At 52.8% G+C, this 17611-nt stretch overlaps 1 protein-coding gene across 1 annotated transcript; it reads left to right on the forward strand.

Annotated features, from left to right (window-relative positions):
- Window positions 1–2231: 2231 nt before the first annotated feature.
- On the forward strand, window positions 2232–17145 carry LIPH (lipase H; the record flags this gene model as incomplete). The annotated part of the gene is made up of 10 exons (XM_084267366.1): window positions 2232–2283; window positions 6853–7220; window positions 7879–7987; window positions 8082–8183; window positions 8952–9041; window positions 10125–10292; window positions 12184–12279; window positions 13193–13304; window positions 15327–15500; window positions 17067–17145. The coding sequence occupies 10 exons, from the start codon at window positions 2232–2234 to the stop codon at window positions 17143–17145; spliced, it is 1350 nt and encodes a 449-aa protein (XP_084123492.1).
- Window positions 17146–17611: the final 466 nt, after the last annotated feature.

Below are 17611 nucleotides of genomic sequence, written 5' to 3' on the forward strand. Positions count from 1 at the left end.
TGGAGTTGTTCCTGATTTCAGAGCTCATGATGGGGTCGTTTCTGACTCTGAAGGTGCGCATCCCAAGAAGCCCTCGTGTGTTCTGTGGTTTCTGTAGAAAACCCAAGTAACCTTAAGCCAGTTGTTACCATCCTGCAGCCAGCGTGTGGCTGAGGAGGGTCAAAGATCGGTCTCTAGAATTCCAGTGGTCTGTAAATGCAGGTGGCTGTTTGAACCCCTTATCTTGGGAGGTGTTGGTGGCAGTGGGCAGCATTCCAATGCTGGCATCATGGGGATGTTTGCAGACAGGAACCCTGTAAACACGCTGGTTTATGCTAAAATGGTGGTTACTGGAAATTGTTGCCTTTTGTGGGGCAATGGAGAGGTACCAGGAAGAGCCTGCCAGTCCCTGGGGAACCGAGAGCTGCTTGGATGAGCCATCTCGGAGGAGAAACACAAACCTGAGGAAAGCAACGGGGCAAAGAAACAAGTGGTGCTTAGCTGCAGGCAATAAATGGTTGCCTGTTTTTTTCTGCTGAGAAGAAAAGCAAGGCCCTCTTGATTTCCTTATCTCATTTTATCTCAAAAGTCTTTTGCAATAGGTAAAAGCCTTCTGTTCCTCTTGCATGTTTCGCTGTTGGACCGATTCCTTCACACCACTGGCAGAACTCGCTAAGGAGAAAATATTTTGACAGACTTTAGGATTACTGGTAGAGGTGAGAAAGGAACTGGAAGGAAAACAATGTTTAAAATTATTTTCTTCTGCCAGCCCATCAGAAGCAGCACTCTGCTGGAGCTTGCAGCTTCCCGGCTTTGCAGAAGTTTTTGGGTGTCTTTTTCTCAATGTTTATCCTCTCCAAAAATCACAAAGCCCAACTTGTGCCTGTGTGGTTACCAAAGGGAATCTCAGCCCGGCACATGTCCCCTGAGACTGTGACTGCTGAGCCTTGGGAGGAGGAAGAGCTCGAGGTGTTTGCGAAACCCTCCCTCCCAACCCCCCCCCCCCCCACCCCTGTGTTTCAGGGTGCACTCCTGTGAGGTGTGAGCTGGGCCTGCACCAGGCAGCCCACATGCACTTGTCTGAACAAGCAGGAGCTGCAGCCAGCGTGCAGAGTTCAGGATTAACCCAAGAATCAGCAGTGTCAGACACCTGGGGAGGTACAGCACAGACCAAAGAAACCACTACCCGGAACTGTAACAGTTTAGCTCCTGGTTGGAGCCTCACTGGGCGAAAACCAGAGCCTGTGCTTAATGAGGTGTTTCTGATCCCGCCCATGTTCCCTTTCCCTGGCCTACTTGGAAGAATTTCCAAAGAAAACATTAGACAAAGCTGCTACACAGCTTCTCTCCAGCACCCATCCCTGTTCTCTCTCCCCTCCTCTCTCTCACCCCTTGACTAACTCCCCACCACCTTCACTGTTCCAATTTTGCCACTGAATCTTCCAGCTCTGATTTCAGGCTTCCTTTCCTGCCCCGGACAGTTGTTTTTGCATTTGTCATCTTCCTCCTGTCTGGCAGGGAAAAGACACCCAACCAAACCCATGACCCTTTCTTACTTGAATTAGAGCTGGATTCATGAGCTTCCAGAAACGTGGTGGGGACACCAGATGTACACGTATCATCCAAGACAACATTTGCTTGGCAGCCCAGTGGACACTCAGGTTGATTGGAACTGGTGCCTCCTCTGTGTCATGATGTCGTGATCGGCCTCCTGCCTGAGATGACATGATCTTGTAGGCTGGAAGGGATGCTGGGCCACAGTGCCTTGGAAAACCAGAGGGACATGTCTGTCATGAATGCAAGGAATGTAGGGGCCTGTGAAACCCAAGTGCTGGCCCTGCCCAGATGCGTATCAGCCACGAAGTGACACCTTTGCTGCCTTTTGACATTCTCTGCAAAAGACAAATAGATGTACAGGAATTTCCTTCATTTCAACAGGTGCAAATAGCTGCTTACAGTGTGATACCAAACCATTTGTGTCTCTGATTAGTCATTCCCCAGGGCAAACTATATTTAAAATAAGGAACCCTGGTAGAATAGAAGGTGCCCCACCTTTTTAAGGAGAAGCATTTGTTGTATAACTAAAGACTGGTCTTCATTTCTTGGCTGGTAACTTCCTCCTTTCACCACACCTACTGTTACTGGCAGAAGAAGAGAGCGAAGTGTTGTCAGAGGCAGCAGACAGACGCCCAAGAAATTGTGGGATCCTTAAAATCTTTTACCTGGAGAAGCAGTTCCACGTGGAAGTCCATATGCTGAGGCTGTGCGTCGCGCTCATCTACCTTTCGCACGGGGTGAAAACAGGTAAGCAGTAGCAGCCATGGGCTCTGAATGCTTCTGCCAGCTAGAACATGCTTTCTGTGCTTTGCAGAAGCACAAACCCCTCTCTCTACCCTCTGCACTGTAGCTCCCACACAGGAGTTTTCACTAGCATTATTTATTTTAGCCAATGATACTGGTTACACGAATGTAGTTGGCTGTAAGAGCTCCAAACGTAAAACCAGAGGTGATTTTTATTATCCTTTCCTTGCCTTGCAAACCTTTCCCTTGTACTGTCCATCACCACTGAAAATGTCATTTGAAATCTTCAGAGAAGGATGATGTTTCTCTTGAAGGACGAGTTGCCATGTACAAACAATAAACTCCATGTGATATCCTCACAGCCCTGTCAAGAGCCAACCTGTGTAACGAACAAACCTGCTGCCTTGGGTTAGCATACACATGGGAGCAAGTCAAGGTACAGCTCTGGGCTTTGTAGGGAAAACAAACAGGCTGAAAAAAGCCACCCCTGAGCCAGCTGTATTATTCTTATAAATACCAGCTTTTATTTCATTGGGCTCTCTGGAGTAATCTCAGGGTTGTGTTTTGCTTGGTTAAATAGGAAGTGTAGTCACACAGAGTGGAGAGAGCTGTGTGAAAAGGCACTGAGGAAGCCCAGTGAGATCCTGCAGACCAGTTTAAGAGGTAGAGGGCACAGTCTTTCTGTGGAAAAGTGATGGAGTTCTTTGCAACTGAGATGTGCTTAAAGCTGAAGGCTCATTATGGGTGCCTAAGATCAGTCTGCTGAAACACACTGTGAAGAGCCCAGGCAAGGTGACGGTGTTTTGAGCATCAGTCAAACTGCATGCAGCCACAGAAGCAGCAACACCTTGATACAAGGTCCACACAATGCAGCCTCCCACCTTTAGTCCAGCCCACAGCTAGGACAGCTACAAATCTGACCAAGTGACCACCTGACCCATTGAAGTGAACCAGAGTGCTGGAAGGAGCCTCAGAAGTCATCTAGTCCCACCCCCCTGCCATGGGCAGGGACACCCTCACCAGCCCAGGCTGCCCAAAGCCCCATCCAACCCAGCCTTGGACACCTCCAGGGATGGGGCTCCCACAGCTTCTCTGGGCACCCTGTGCCAGGGCCTCACCACCCTCAGAGTGAAGAATTCCTTCCTCACGTCTCCCCTAACCCTGCCCTCTCCCAGCTCGAAGCCATCGCCCCTTGGCCTGTCCCTGGAACAGCCCCTCTCCTGCTTTCCTGTGGGACCCCTTTAAGTGTTGGTAGGCTGCAATTAGGTCACCCTGGAGCCTCCTCCAGATTAAGAAGATGATCTGTTGAAATTTTGCTTTGCAAGAGGACAGACTGGTGGAGTTAAAAATTCAGCTGCAATTCTGTTCACACAGATATCCTCAGGATCACAGCCCCAAAATGCCACTCTTGCCAGCCCCACCTGTCTGAGGGTGAACATCCAGGACAGAAGGAAAGAAAAACCTCTAAGCACCATCTCCAAGAAAGGAATGAGAGAACAGGTTATTCTGCAGGTGCCCCTCCTGTTGCAATGGCACCTCAGAGGCTGATCTTGAGGCAGAAGACAGCCAGTTCCTACGGAGGAGCATGGGTTGAACAGACCCCTATGCCTCCTGCTACGCGTGCAGAGAAGCTGGAGCACCTTGCCCAGGAAACCACTGCTTGCCTGGAGGGAAAAGTGAATTGCCTGAGGCTGTTCAGCAGGCTTGTGGCCAAGACAGAGCTGGGAGCAAGTTAATGGGACCCCGGGTTAATTGCCACCTTTATGCACCTTCACTGCAGAGCAGTGATCCATTGGACAGGGGTTAAGTTTAGTGCCAGGCTGTGAGTTACCACCTCCCTTATTACTTTGCTGAGTTAATCTCCATAATCCTCTTGCCCCATCAGAGAAGCCTGGTTGGAGTTTGAAGGGCGCTTCCAGCTATTTGGTTAGGATTCACTGCGCTTACCTGACTGCAGAGCAAAGCCGGGATAACCAGCTCGCCTCAGGTGTCAGTGCCGGGAACACACACCGGCTGAGCCCGGGATACGCACCAGCCCGCTGGAAGGGACACTAGCAGGGTCCCTCACCACCCTGTTATTAGGACTGATCTGGTTTTATTAATCAAATTAGCCCAAATCAAACAGACTCAGTGTGGATAGAACAGGGCTTTTCAAACAGTTCCTGTGTTAGGTGCTAGCAAACGCCCATCAGCTCTTCCAAACCTGTTCTGTATCTGGTCTGGGCTGTTGTGGTGACAAGCACTGTGCTCCTCTGGGCAGGTTTCAGCACAGTGCAGGAGACAAGAGAACCAGATGAGGCAATCAGTGCCAACTTGAGCCATACAGAGGTAACCCTTGCCTGGCCTTTCCTCCTGTATTACTACAGCTTCAGTGGTGGTAAAGCTGGTTAACCACACTACATAATAATTCTATACAGTGACTAAAACAATGTCCAGTTATCAGTAAAAAATAAGGAGAATTGTATTGTTATGTTGTGGTAGTACCTAGAGGACAGTCCTTGGGTGTCATTGTGTATGTTGGTCTGCGTCAGCAAAAATGGTAGCGTTTCTCTGCTAGTTACTCTGAGATCACAGCATCACAAACCGTTAGGAGTTGGAAGGGACCTCAAAAGCTCATCTAGTCCAATTCCCTGCCAGAGCAGCATCACCCAGACTAAATCCCACAGGAACACATTCAGGCAGGTTTGAATGTCCCCAGAGAAGGAGACTCCCCAGCCTCTCTGGGCAGCCTGGCCCAGGGCTCCGGCACCCTCACAGGGGAAAAGTTCCTCCTGACATTCCTATGGAACTTCCCCTGCTCCAGCTTCACCCACTGCCCCTTGTCCTGTCGCTGCCATCCCTGAGCAGAGTCTGGCTCCATCCTCCTGACTCTCACCCTTTACATATCTATAAACATTAACGAGGTCACCCCTCAGTCTTCTCCAAGCTAAAGAGGCCCAGCTCCCTCAGCCTCTCCTCATAAGGAAGGGGTTCCACTCCCTTCATCACCTTGGTGTCCCTGCGCTAGGCTCTTTCACAGAGTTCTCTGTCCTTGAGCTGAGGGGCCCAGAACTGCACACAATATTCCAGGTGTGGTCTCAGCAGGGCAGCGCAGAGGGGGAGAAGGACTTCTCTTGGCCTATTAACCACCCCCTTTCTAATACACTCCAGGATGCCATTGGCCTTCTTAGCCTCAATGGCACATTGCTGGTCATGGTCATCCTGCTGCCCCCCAGGTCCCTCTCACCTAGCTGCTCTCCTGTGCTGATCTCCCCGAGCAGTGCGGCAGGAGAACCCGCGCTGCTGCTTTTCTGGAGCATCTTGGCTCTGGGAGAGCGGGGTGGGAGCACACGGATGAGGAGAAAGCCACCCAGGTCACCTTTAACTCTTGTAAGCAAGGCCCAGAGTCACACCGTGGCTGGGAGCATCACAGAGGCTCCACTCAAAGGACACTGGTTCTAACCCATGTTCACAGGCTGAGAGTTCGTATCGCACTGCTGCTGCCCCGCTACTCGTGATTCACCACAGGCTTTATACAGGAAGGGCTCTGTGGGCTTCAAATGTTAAAATTCATTTCCAAATTTATGGTAGCAATTTAAAATAGCCAGTTGGATGTAACTGCAACATCCTTTTAGCCTATTAACTTTTATTTCTGGAGCTCCTGGGGCTTCTACAAAGTAATTAGCAGAACTATGGCAACTGAGCAGATTATTTTATGTGCTGGGCACATAACATTTCTATCATTCTCATGCTCCTGCTTTCCAGAGGAGGAGAAAAGGGAAAGCTGCTCCCAGAAACTGTGAGAGTTTCAGCATTGAGAAATTAAAATGCACAGAGCACTAGAGATTTGCTAGGACACAGTTAGGTCACAGCTGCAGGCTTTCTAAACCCTTCTGCCGAGGGCTTTGTGCAACAAAGATCAGGAAGATTTCTCAGGCAACTGCAGCCTGAACAATTATTGCAGCCCAGGGTGCACGTGGGAGAGGGACACTCTCTCCCACAGGCTTCTTCACTAATATTAAAGGGGTTTGGGAAAAGGATCATGAGGCAAGAGGAGGCTACAAAGCCTGGGAGGGTGTCCATAAGCAGGGCCTGCCATGGAGGCAGTCCATCCATCCCCTGCCTGGGCACTGCCACAGGGTGTGTTGGGCCCTGCACGCTCAGCTGGCGTTCTGCTGGGAAAGCAAGGAGCAAAGACAGGCTTTCAGATGGCAGAGACTGTCCCATCAAGCAGCATTGCATAAAATTCAGTCACTCTGCAGCCACGAGTAATCAAGGAGTAGCAGTGACACCTCTCACAAAGGGTGTCCCATTTCTCAGTGGAAGTAGCTGGCCACATCTGCAAATACAGATGAGGCACTGAGCCACCCCTCACATCAGCAAGGTCCTTTGCAGCCTGAACCAACCACAAGGATATCTCTTTGCCCTAGAACGTGTCCAGATCATCTGGGCAAGTTCTCAAACCAATAAGGCAACCATCCTAGTTGTTGGTCCCTTAATACCAGTGGGGCTTTTGGAGTGACCCCAGCTGCTCAGGCAGCTCACAACACACCAATGCAAACACATTGGTGCTAACCTCTCTGCTCTTTGCAGATCCTGGGGAGACATGCCCTGCGTTCACAGCTCTCAACATTGGCAATGCTCTGGTTGGGACAGACCTGAAAGTGAAGCTGCTGCTCTACACCAGGCAGAACCCACAGTGTGCTGAAGAGCTGGATTCAACACCCTCCAAGTACCTAGACGTGACCAAGAAAATCACCTTCATCATCCATGGGTACCGGTTCACAGGCTCTGCCCCAATCTGGATCCCTGACTTGGTACATCTTCTGCTTTCTGCAGAAGACATGAACGTCATCCTTGTGGACTGGAACCGGGGGGCAACAACTCTCATTTACAGTAATGCTTCCAGAAACTGCAAGAAAGTTGCTGAGATTCTGAAGAAACTTATTGATGAATTTCTGGTAAGTTGAATGCTCCCACTACATTAACACAGAGTAATCAAAGGGCACAAGAAAGGGTTGAAAACCCTGAAAGCAGGATGTCTGGGAGAAGAAACTCCTATGAAGGAACACATTAAAGTTTGGAAGTGCAGCTATGCTGAAGCCCCCTACCCTTGGACTCGGTACAATGATATGTTGTTGCAATACTGAGTTTACACTCCACATTTAGTCGCTACATTGCTGGACACCAAACCCCACAGATACATTTTCCTACATACAGAAACTCTGTGTCCACTTCCTGGCTGCCCAGAAGTCAGCTCACACACAGGCACAGGCAGTGATGGCACTGGATCATTAGGATTGCTGCGTCTGCTTGGAACCACAGTGGGCAACTGGAGGGGTACTGATGGGAATACTGCTTCCTGTCCACACTTGCAGTCTCTGCCCCAGGAGAACACAACCACGGCCAGGACTGTTCTCATCTCTCAGATACAGGCCTTCAACTTCAGTGCTAGATGTACCATGGGACTACCAAAGAGGGAACATTTACACAGTGTGGAACACACCAAGGGAAAACATGGGAAAAGCAGGGAGCTGCATTTCCATTCCTTCTCCTGGTACATTTTTAAGACTTTCACGTGCCTAGAATCCATGACCATGAGAGTACTTTCAATTGCAGATCGACGGTGCGTCGCTGGACTCCTTGCACATGATAGGAGTGAGCCTGGGAGCACACATCTCTGGCTTTGTGGGACAGATGTTTGGTGGCGCACTGGGAAGAATCACAGGTAAGCCTTTCCTTCCCCCTGCCACTCCCCCTGCTCTGGGGATAGCTGTCACCTGTGAGTGGCACACCACGGAGGTGACGGGTTTGTGTTGCAGGCCTTGACCCAGCAGGCCCCTTGTACAGAGGGAAGCCGCCCAGCGAGAGGCTGGACCCCACGGACGCACAGTTTGTTGATGTCATTCATTCAGACACTGATGGTACGTGACATTTCTCCTCTGTGCCTTTATGAGGAAACCTAGAGACCAACGGGGAGCAGAGGAAAGTGAGGGCTGGGTGGGCAGCTGTGCTGGGGGATTCTTGCTCCCATGAGACAGGAGGGCAGGAGTTTCCCTCCCTGGTGCTGCGAAAGGGCTCTCTGTGGCCCCGTGTTGCCTGTGCTGTGCTCAGCACTCCCTCAGCAGCTGCTGTTTTACTGGCATCTCAAAACGTGCTGTTGTTTTGGAGCAGTCACAGCCCCCAGGCCCATGAAGGACAAGGACTTGGGCACTGGTGTGGAAGCACTAATGCTGCATCCCTCCCCTCTCCCAGTGGGTGCACTCTGCACCTTCCCATCCACTGGCCAGGCCCGCAGTGAGGCGTAAGTCCCCTGCCCCGCAACCGCCGGCACCCTATGCCCAGCACTCACCTTCCCCAACTCATTACTCCCTCTCATCTTCCCCCAGTCCTGCCATGAACACCCAATTCAGCAGCCCAGCAGCACCCAGCACCTCTCAGCTCCTGCACACACGCAGCAAACCCCCAAGTTCTGTACTGTCACAAGCACAGGCATAGCTTGGTGACACAAACGGTGACACAGCCAGGGCACAGCCATTCAGCCTGCTGCCTCACAAGATGATATCCCTACACAGGCAGCATCCCAGAGCTAAATAACTGGCCTTTTTCTCCAGCTACTTTCCTATGTATCCTCTTCCTGTATTTTATGATTTAATACCCCCTCCCCTCACACTGATGTTTTCCTTTGCCAGGACTCGGTTACACAGAAGCACTTGGCCACATTGACTTCTACCCCAACGGTGGGACTGACCAGCCTGGCTGCCCACCGACCATATTTTCTGGTAATTAACTCTGCCTCTAATTGCACAAACAGTGACAAAACCTTTCCAATCAGAAAGAGAGAAGGTGAGAAAAACACCGTCACTGCTTAGACACTGCATGAAAAGCACATTCTGGGAAAGGCAATCGCTTCCCAGCACTGATCTAAGAGGAGTTCAGCTGCTGTGCCCCAGGCAGGCGTAGGAGTCGGGAGCAATCCTTGCTCTCTGGCACAAGCGGGATTCATTTCCCGTGCAGAGTCATCAGGTAGATTTGTGCCTTTGTTTTGTGACCACGTTTAGAAAACTGAGGTGAATTATTATTTTTGCTTAGTTAGAACACACACAAAGCCCCACGGACTCGTGGAGGCAGGAACCCGTTCAGAAAAGAGGTTCAAGATGAACATGGGGTAGGCAGCTATACAGCACCCAACGTGTCTCTCTCTCTTGGCAGTGACAGACAGGGCAGGCTGGCAGGTAGAGCCCTAGTCCTGAGCACCAGAAAGCTTTTTTCCTTTCCAGCCCGGCAGTGACATTGGGCTTATGAAAGCTGAGCAAAGAAGGCACCTGACAGAAGGAAAGGCAGTAATGTCAATTCAACCCTTACCAGACCCAAGAGAATCTACATGGGAAACCAGCCTCATACCAAAATCCATAGGAAATGAAGCCTTCCCTCGTTTTGCTGCTCATGCAACAACTTGTTTTATGAGTTGGGAGTTTCTAAAGAGTGGCTTGCACCAAAACAGAAGGCCACGTACAAAAGAAAGAGCAGTACCCAGCTGCCAGGCCTGAGCTCGGAGAGAGTGCCTGAGACAGAGCAGGATCCACAGATGGATCCTCTGAGACTGCAGTCACAATAGGAACAAATATGGTTCTAAAACAAAACAGAGCAATACAAGAGGAAAAGTAAAATAGACACAGTGCCCTCACAGAGGAACAGGCTAGTGCCTCCCTGACTGTTCTGCCCCAGCCCAGTGCTCCCCAGTGTGACCTGCTGTGTTCTGACTGGTTGGTGCCTGTCCGCTGGCACCTCTTTCTTTCCTAAATGCTGTTTCCCCGGAGCGTGAGGAGTGCTAACCAAGTATTTCTTCCCTGTGTGCGATTAAGGATTGCAGTACTTCAAGTGTGACCACCAGAGGTCTGTTTTCCTCTTCATGTCATCCCTGGAGCAGAGCTGCAATATCACCGCCTACCCCTGTGACTCCTACAGAAACTACCGGAACGGCAAGTGCTCCAGCTGCGAGAGGTTCTGGCCTCTGCCCTGCCCCATCCTAGGTAAGGGTTCTGGCCTCTGCCCTGCCCCATCCCAGGTAAGGGTTCTGGCCTCTGCCCTGCCCCATCCTAGGCAAGGACCCAGGGAACACGAACCCATCCTGAATCCGGGCGGCTGACGGAGCTGCCTTGCTGAAGGGCTGAGGCAACACGGTGCTTTGTGAGAGCACACCAGTTATTTTGGCTGAGGTGTTTGGGGTGATGGCTCTTGACTCCTGCAGAGGTACAGGCCTCTGCTGCCAGCTAGAGAGGCTGGAGAAATTTCCCTGCTTTTTGTATGGTCACATCATGTTACAGCAGCAAAGAATGATTTAGGGGGGAAAATAGCTTAAAGATCACAGAATCATCGAATCACAGACTGCACTGGGTTGGAAGGGACCTTCAGAGCCCATCTAGTGCAACCACCCTGCAGTGAGCAGGGACAACTTCACTAGAGCAGGTCACTCAGAGCCCCATCAAGCCTGACCTTGAATGTCTCCTGGGATGGGGTCTCCACCACCTCACTGGGCAGCCTGGGCCAGGGATCCATCACCCTCAGAGCGAAGAACTTTTTCCTAATACCCAACCTAAATCTGTCCTTTTCCAGTTTAAAACCCTCACCCTATCACCCCCTACCCTCAGGAACAGTTTCCTACAGGCACCTTTCAGGGACTGGAAGGCTGCTATAAGGTCCCCCTGGACCCCTTCTCTTCTCCAGGCTGAACCAGCCCAACTCTCTCAGCCTGGCTTCACAGGAGAGGGGCTCCAGCCCTTGGATCATTTTTGTGACCTCCTCTGGACCCACTCCAACAGGTCCGTGTCCTTCTTGTGCTGAGGGCTCCAGAGCTGGACCCAGCACTGCAGGTGAGGTCTCCCCAGAGCAGAGGGGGACAATCCCCTCTCTCGATCTGCTGGCCACACTCCTGGTGATGCAGCCCAGGATGGGGTTGGTCTTCTGGGCTGCAGATGCACATTGGTGGCTCATGTCCAGCTTCTCATCCACGAGTTCCCCCAAGTCCTTTTCCTCAGAGCTGCTTTCCAGCCCATCATCTCCTGACCTATATGGATAACAGGGGTTGTCCCAATCATCCAATCCAACCATTAACCCAGCACAGCCAAGCCACCAGTAAACTTGTTCCTAAAACCACGTCTGCCTGCTTTCTGAATCCCTCCTAGGACAGAGACACCTCCATATCCCTGGGCAGCCCATTCCAATGCCTGATCTCAAACAGAAACCCCTATGTACAGAGGGACCCAGAGCTAAAAAAGTCAAAACAGCACCTGAGATCTTTCCCCTGAACTCCCAGGAAGAAAAGCTGTGCAGTTGGTGGGATAGAAGTGGGTCCTTGCTTTCTGACACAGTCTCACCTCCACCTCTTGGCCTAGGAGGAATTGAGGACAGAGGTGAACCCAGGGTAACCTGCTTGTTTGTAACCGACCCACAGAGGTCCCCAGCCTGGACGTGACAGCCCAGCTCCGGCTGCCTTTTCTAAAACCTCTGACCCTTCCCAAAATGAACTTGTAAAGCTAAGGGGGGGATTTCCATTCTGCACTGCAGAGTGAAACCCTTCTTCACCCTCCAGTCTGGGAAAAGATCAGCCTCACAAGTGCTGAGCAGTAACCAGGCATCATTAGATGCTGGGTGGGTTACAGCAGTAAGATTTCTTGCCTGTGGCAGGGGGGTTGGAGCTCTGTGATCCTTGGGGTCCCTTCCAACCCATGCCATTCTATGATTCTATGATTACACCCTGAGCTAAGTCCATGGACTGTGGAGCACGTATCACAGGGACACTTTGCAGCTGGCGAGCAAGATACCATCCCTTAAACACTTGCTTGCCTATCCTGAGTGGTTTTGCTGCCTGTATACCCGTGCAGTAAGTAACCCTCTGCTTGGTTTTGACCCCCTCTCCCGCAGGTTATCACGCCCACAAGTGGAAGCGCTATGTAACACAACAGAGCCATCCAGCGACCAGCGTGTTTTTGGATACAGGGGACAAGGAGCCCTTCTGCAGTGAGTGACTGAGATTTCTGAGATGATTTTTTTTCTCTGTGTGTTTGCCTCCTTCAGCAATGGCCAAGCAGAGACAGTCAGCTGCTGCTGGCATTGCAGTATTTCAGGAGCAAAACCAGTATGCCCATTATATCCCTTGTCTACACACTAGAAATGTGCAGTAACAGGCTCATCTCGCTTACAGAGCTAGGAGATTTGTTGAGAACACACAAATGAAGTGTAAGAGGGTAGTTCCTAACCTGTGTTTCAAAACAACACACCACTTTCTGAGCGAGCTGTGTGGGAATGAGGAGAAGCAGGTACGCTCTTAAGCTGAATGGGTGAGAAAGCTACCCTGGGCCAGCAAAATGTGCAGGGAAAGGACCTGGGCAAGGGGGAAACGGGTGAAGAAAAAGGATTCACAGAGGTCTCTCCTCACCCCTGTGGTCACCAACATACCAAGCCCTGGGCAAGAATTAAGGTCCAAGCTCCTGTGCTGGTCAATAAGTGAATTCAGTGACTCTCAGATCAAAGGCCAGATGACTCTGCTCCATGATGGAGATATTAAGCAGAGATGCTGAGAACAGAAAGAGAGTGGAGTGGAGGCAGGCAAGAGGAAGGAAAGACAACCTGAAAACCAAGGGGGAAGGCAGGGAGTGAAGAAAGTGAGCCACAAGCCACGTGGAGAGGTGATCTTGCTGTGTAACGCTTGCTGCAGTGCTTTCCTGGACATCTCTTGGATTTCTGTTAGAAACCCCTTGGGAAGGGAGGTGGTGGGCAGGAAGGAGAAAGAGATTTTAGAGAGAAATCCATGGGTTGTGGCAGGCAAGGCAATGGGACAAAGATGCCCTCCACCTGCAGCTCGGCTGCCAGGCGGGCTGGAGCACAGAGTGAGCCCGCAGAGCCTAACCCTGCTCCCTCTCTCTTGCCTCAGTTTACCACTACTTTGTGGATATTATTACATGGAACAAAGACACCAGGAGAGGCACCTTCAGCATCGTGCTGGCTGATGAAACCGGGAAGGAGGCAGAATCTAAAGTTCATCCGTAAGTCTTACCAATCTGACAGTCTGTAAATGTCAGCACATCACCTGGTGCAGCTGTGCCAGGGAGGAGGCAAGATATCCTCCCCTGCCCTTTCCATCCTGTGCTTGATGGGGAGCATGCCTTAGGGCTTGCCTGGTCCTGTGAGAACCCCACAGGCTGCCCCAGCGCACAGCAGCACTTTGGTTTGGACCCTTCTCGGTCATTTTAAGGACAGAAGTGGACAATTCCAGACAGCAGCACTGCTGTCCTAGGTTTCCACTAAAGCAGGATGAAAACCAAGTCCCTCCCTTCTTTCCTTCCCTTTCCTGGGAGTGCGCCCTGTTCCAGCTCCTGGTGCCTGAATAGGTAACATCCAAATCCATTCATTCCACTCAGAGAGGCAAATTAATGGTCTTTATGTGGGCATGCAAATTCCTGACTGGTCTAAACACACTTCAGCCACACAAGTCCTGCTCAGCTGGTTCTCCCAAGTGCCTCTAGCTGTGTATCCTCACAGGCCCATGGATTCACTTGCAGCAATCTGCTCTGCTCCCTGGGGCTGCACGAAGTGACCGTTCTCTGCTTACACACACGTGTACCTCTGGCAGGTTAAAACTCGCCCTGTTTGTTGTCAGGCCTCCTAAAGCAGTGTGCCCTGGTGGCTAAGAGAGACAATGGGATCCTGGGGTGTATCAGGAGGAGTGTGGCCAGCAGGTCAAAGGAGGTGATCCTCCCCCTCTGCTCTGCCCTGATCAGGCCCCACCTGGAGTGTTGTGTCCAGTTCTGGGCTCCCTGGTATAAAAAGGACAGGGATCTCCTAGAGAGAGTCCAGAGGAAGCTACGGAGATGATGATGGGCCTGGAGCACCTCTGTGAGGAGAGGCTGAATAAGCTGGGGCTGTTCAGCCTGGAGAAGAGAAGACTAAGGGGGGATCTTATTAATGTCTATAAGTATCTTAAGCATGGAATGCAGGGGGAATTAGCTAGCCCCTTTTCAGTGCTCTGTGGGGACAGAACAAGGGGCAATGGCTGCAAGTTGGAGCACAGGAAGTTCCACACCAACATGGGGAAGAACTTTTTCCCAGTGAGGGTGAGGGAGCCCTGGGACAGGCTGCCCAGGGGGTGTGGAGTCTCCTTCTCTGGAGATATTCAAGACCCGTCTGGATGCCAACCTGTGCAATATGAGCTGGGGAGCTGCTCTGGCAGGGGGTTGGACCTGATGATCTCTTGAGGTCCCTTCCAACCCCTGTGATTCTAAAGAGACCAGTCATTTTGAGTGTTGCAGCTGGGATGCGCTTCTGGTCACATCCACACCCTTCACAAGGTGGATGCGAACCACCAGCCGTAGAACCAGGCATATAAAGAGCCCTTTCTCATGTGGCCACCGCGTCCTTGTGAGCAGCTCTGCCCCGAGACGGTGCAGTTGTGGTGTGAGTCTCAGAGGGCCGAGGTTAAACGTCAGCCCTGTGAGGCTTTAAGCCTGTGCCCTTCCCTATCCCGAGAAGCCGGATTACTCAGTTCCCAACAACACCACATTGTCACATAGACACTTCTGCTGCGTTTGACAAAACTACCTTAAATTTAACTAGGGGCTTTAATACCCCCCTTCTACCCTGGCAAGGTACAGTCCACTGTTTGCAGCGGTGCCTCAGCCACGGGGTGTTGTGACAAACAGGTTTTTATGTACAGCACACTCCATGGATGACTCGGAGCTGGGGTTTGCACAGCCAGCTGCACACAAGCATCACTTGGGTCTAGGCTGCTCGGGATCAAAGCACAACCACAGTCAGGACTCTGCTCTGGGACTGGGGCAAGCAGCGTCAGGCCTCTGTGCCCCCCACTCCCACCCCAAACAACTGAGCGCAGAAGTGGCTCTGCAAGTTCACACCCAGGGACCCAAATCCATACCCCTGTCCTGTAAGCCAGCAGCTAATCCTATGTCCAGTCCTCCTCCTCCAGCAGAGTTTCTTAACCCTATACTGAGCACGTTAAAAGCAGCTCTGTTCCCTCGGGGACACTAACACCTGGTCTGCTTTATCTTCAGAGAAGCTGCAGCCTTTCAGCAGTACAACCAAATCACTTTGCTAATTGGATTTGACCAGGACTTTGAAAAAGTAGAAAGAATTTCCTTGACATTTTCCACGGGATCTGTCATCGGCCCGAAATTCAAACTCAGGATTCTCCAAATGAGGTTCCGGTCCCTGACACATCCAGAAAGGTAAGCAGGGGGGTTATCAACCATCTCAGCTCACACCACAGCTGAGCTCTAACACAAAGGTTCTCTTATCGTACTGAAAACCTGCAATTAGAGGCCTGGCTCTGACGTCTTCCCCTTCAGTCAGGAAAATGGCCTTTGATAGCTATGAAAAGCTGCTCAGGCTGGAACTCTGGGCCCAAAGTAAATGCAGCTCTCAGGGAACTATGGATGTCAAGCCCCAAACGCAGGTTTTGTATCCCAATTTCTATGCCTAGTCAGACAGGGAGATTAATTTACCCCTGGAGTTCCAGTAACGGGGAGCGGCTGGGCCACTGTGCCTACATCACCACGAGGTACTTACCAGGACATTTGCTGATGAGACTCCTACAGCAGCTTCAGTCACCTCATTAACCTCCATCTGCCCTTCAGTCCTGCCCTTCACCTTCCCCGAGTTCTAGGCCAGCTTTGGAGGAAGGGATCTCTGCCGGAGTCCAGCGAGATGGAATCTCTTAGGCTGACCCTGTGTGTGAGGACAGTACGTGGGTGTCAGGCCATGTGCTTTAAGTTTGGGTTAAAGCAAATAGCACACAGCACAGAGAAGGACAGAGCTGTGGAGTGTGTTTCTCTGCAGTTTGCAAAGGTCCGCTACCCTGGCTTTAGTCTCAGAGTAAGGAGACTGTATGTCTAATAAGCCCTTCTGGAGGGCAGCAAGGATGGGGAAGGGTCTGGAGGGAAAGTCTTACAAGGGGAGGCTGAATGAAGTCCCTGGGTTGTTCAGCCTGGAGAAGAGGAGGCTGAGGGGAGACCTCATGGGGGTCTGTGGCTTCCTGATGAGGGGGAGTGAAGGGGCAGCGCTGATCTCTCTCCTCTCTATGGGGACCAAGAGGGACAGAACCCAAGGGGACGGCATTAAGCTGTGCCAGGGGAGGTTTAGGCTGGGTGTCAGGAAGAGGTTCTGTGCTGAGAGGGGGGTCAGGCCCTGGGACAGGTTCCCCAGGGAAGGGGTCACAGCCCTGACTTGGTTGGGCCTGTGTGGAGCCAGGAATTGGACTCGATGGTACTTACAAGTCCGTTCCAGCTCAGGAGAGTCTAGGGTTCTGCAGCCCCCTCGCTGACCCTCCCCTCTCCTGTCCTACACCTCCACAGACACTTCCAGCCCCAGATCCACCTTTCACCTGTTTAAAAGTGGGTGCAGATGCCCGCAGAGGCTGCCACAGGCTACGGCTACAGCTCCCGGCCTGTTTTAGCACCGCTAAGTAACGAGCCGCCGCCCCGGGGAAGGCCTAGGCGTCCCCTCCGGTACTAGGCTGGGCCAGTGCCGGGTCCCAGCGGGTAACGCTGGCGGCTGAGGACGGGCGGGCGCGCACCGGGAGGCGGAGGGGCCGGCGCCTGGCTGGCGGGGAGCCGCGGGCCCTGCGGCCTGGGCCTCGGCCGGCTCGCTCTGCGGCGGGGCCGGAACGAGAAGGCGCCGGGCCGGGGGGAACGCGGGGGGTGTCCCATCCAGCCGCCCCGAAAGCGGGGCTGCCTCACGGGGGGAGGGGGGGGTGGCGGGGAAAGGCCGGTCCTCACTGCGCTGTCTGCACGCAGGGCCCAGCTGTGCCGCTACGACCTCGTCCTGGCCGAGAACACCAGAGAGACCTTCAGGCCCGTCCCGTGCCGGAGATGAGCCCCAGCCTGCCGGGGACTCACCTGAACGCCCCGCGGGCGCCTCGGGCCGGCGCGGCGGCGGCGCTCCCTGCGCGGCAACCCATAAACCGGGCGGCAGAAACGGCTGGAAAGCGACGGAGGTTCCGTGCGGAGCCCGAACACGCTGCCGCGGCGGGACCGACGCCTGTAACGGAGCAGCGGAGGGGCGCGCCCAGCGCCCGCTGCCCGCCTTCACCCATAGCCCCGCCCGCAGGGCACCGCCCTCACGGACCGCACCGCCCTCACAGCCTAGCACCGCCCGCCTCACGGCTGCCCCCGCCCCGTCCCGTCCCGCCCTCACGGCCCAGCACCGCCCGCCTCACGGCTGCCCCCGCCCCGCCCTCACAGTTTAGCACCGCCCGCCTCACAGCCCGCCTCACGGCTGCCCCCGCCCCATCCTCACAGCACCGCCCGCCTCACGGCTGCCCCCGTCCCGCCCTCACGGC

Source organism: Gallinula chloropus (genome assembly GCF_964237585.1).
Source record: "Gallinula chloropus genome assembly, chromosome: 8".
NCBI lineage: Eukaryota > Metazoa > Chordata > Aves > Gruiformes > Rallidae > Gallinula > Gallinula chloropus.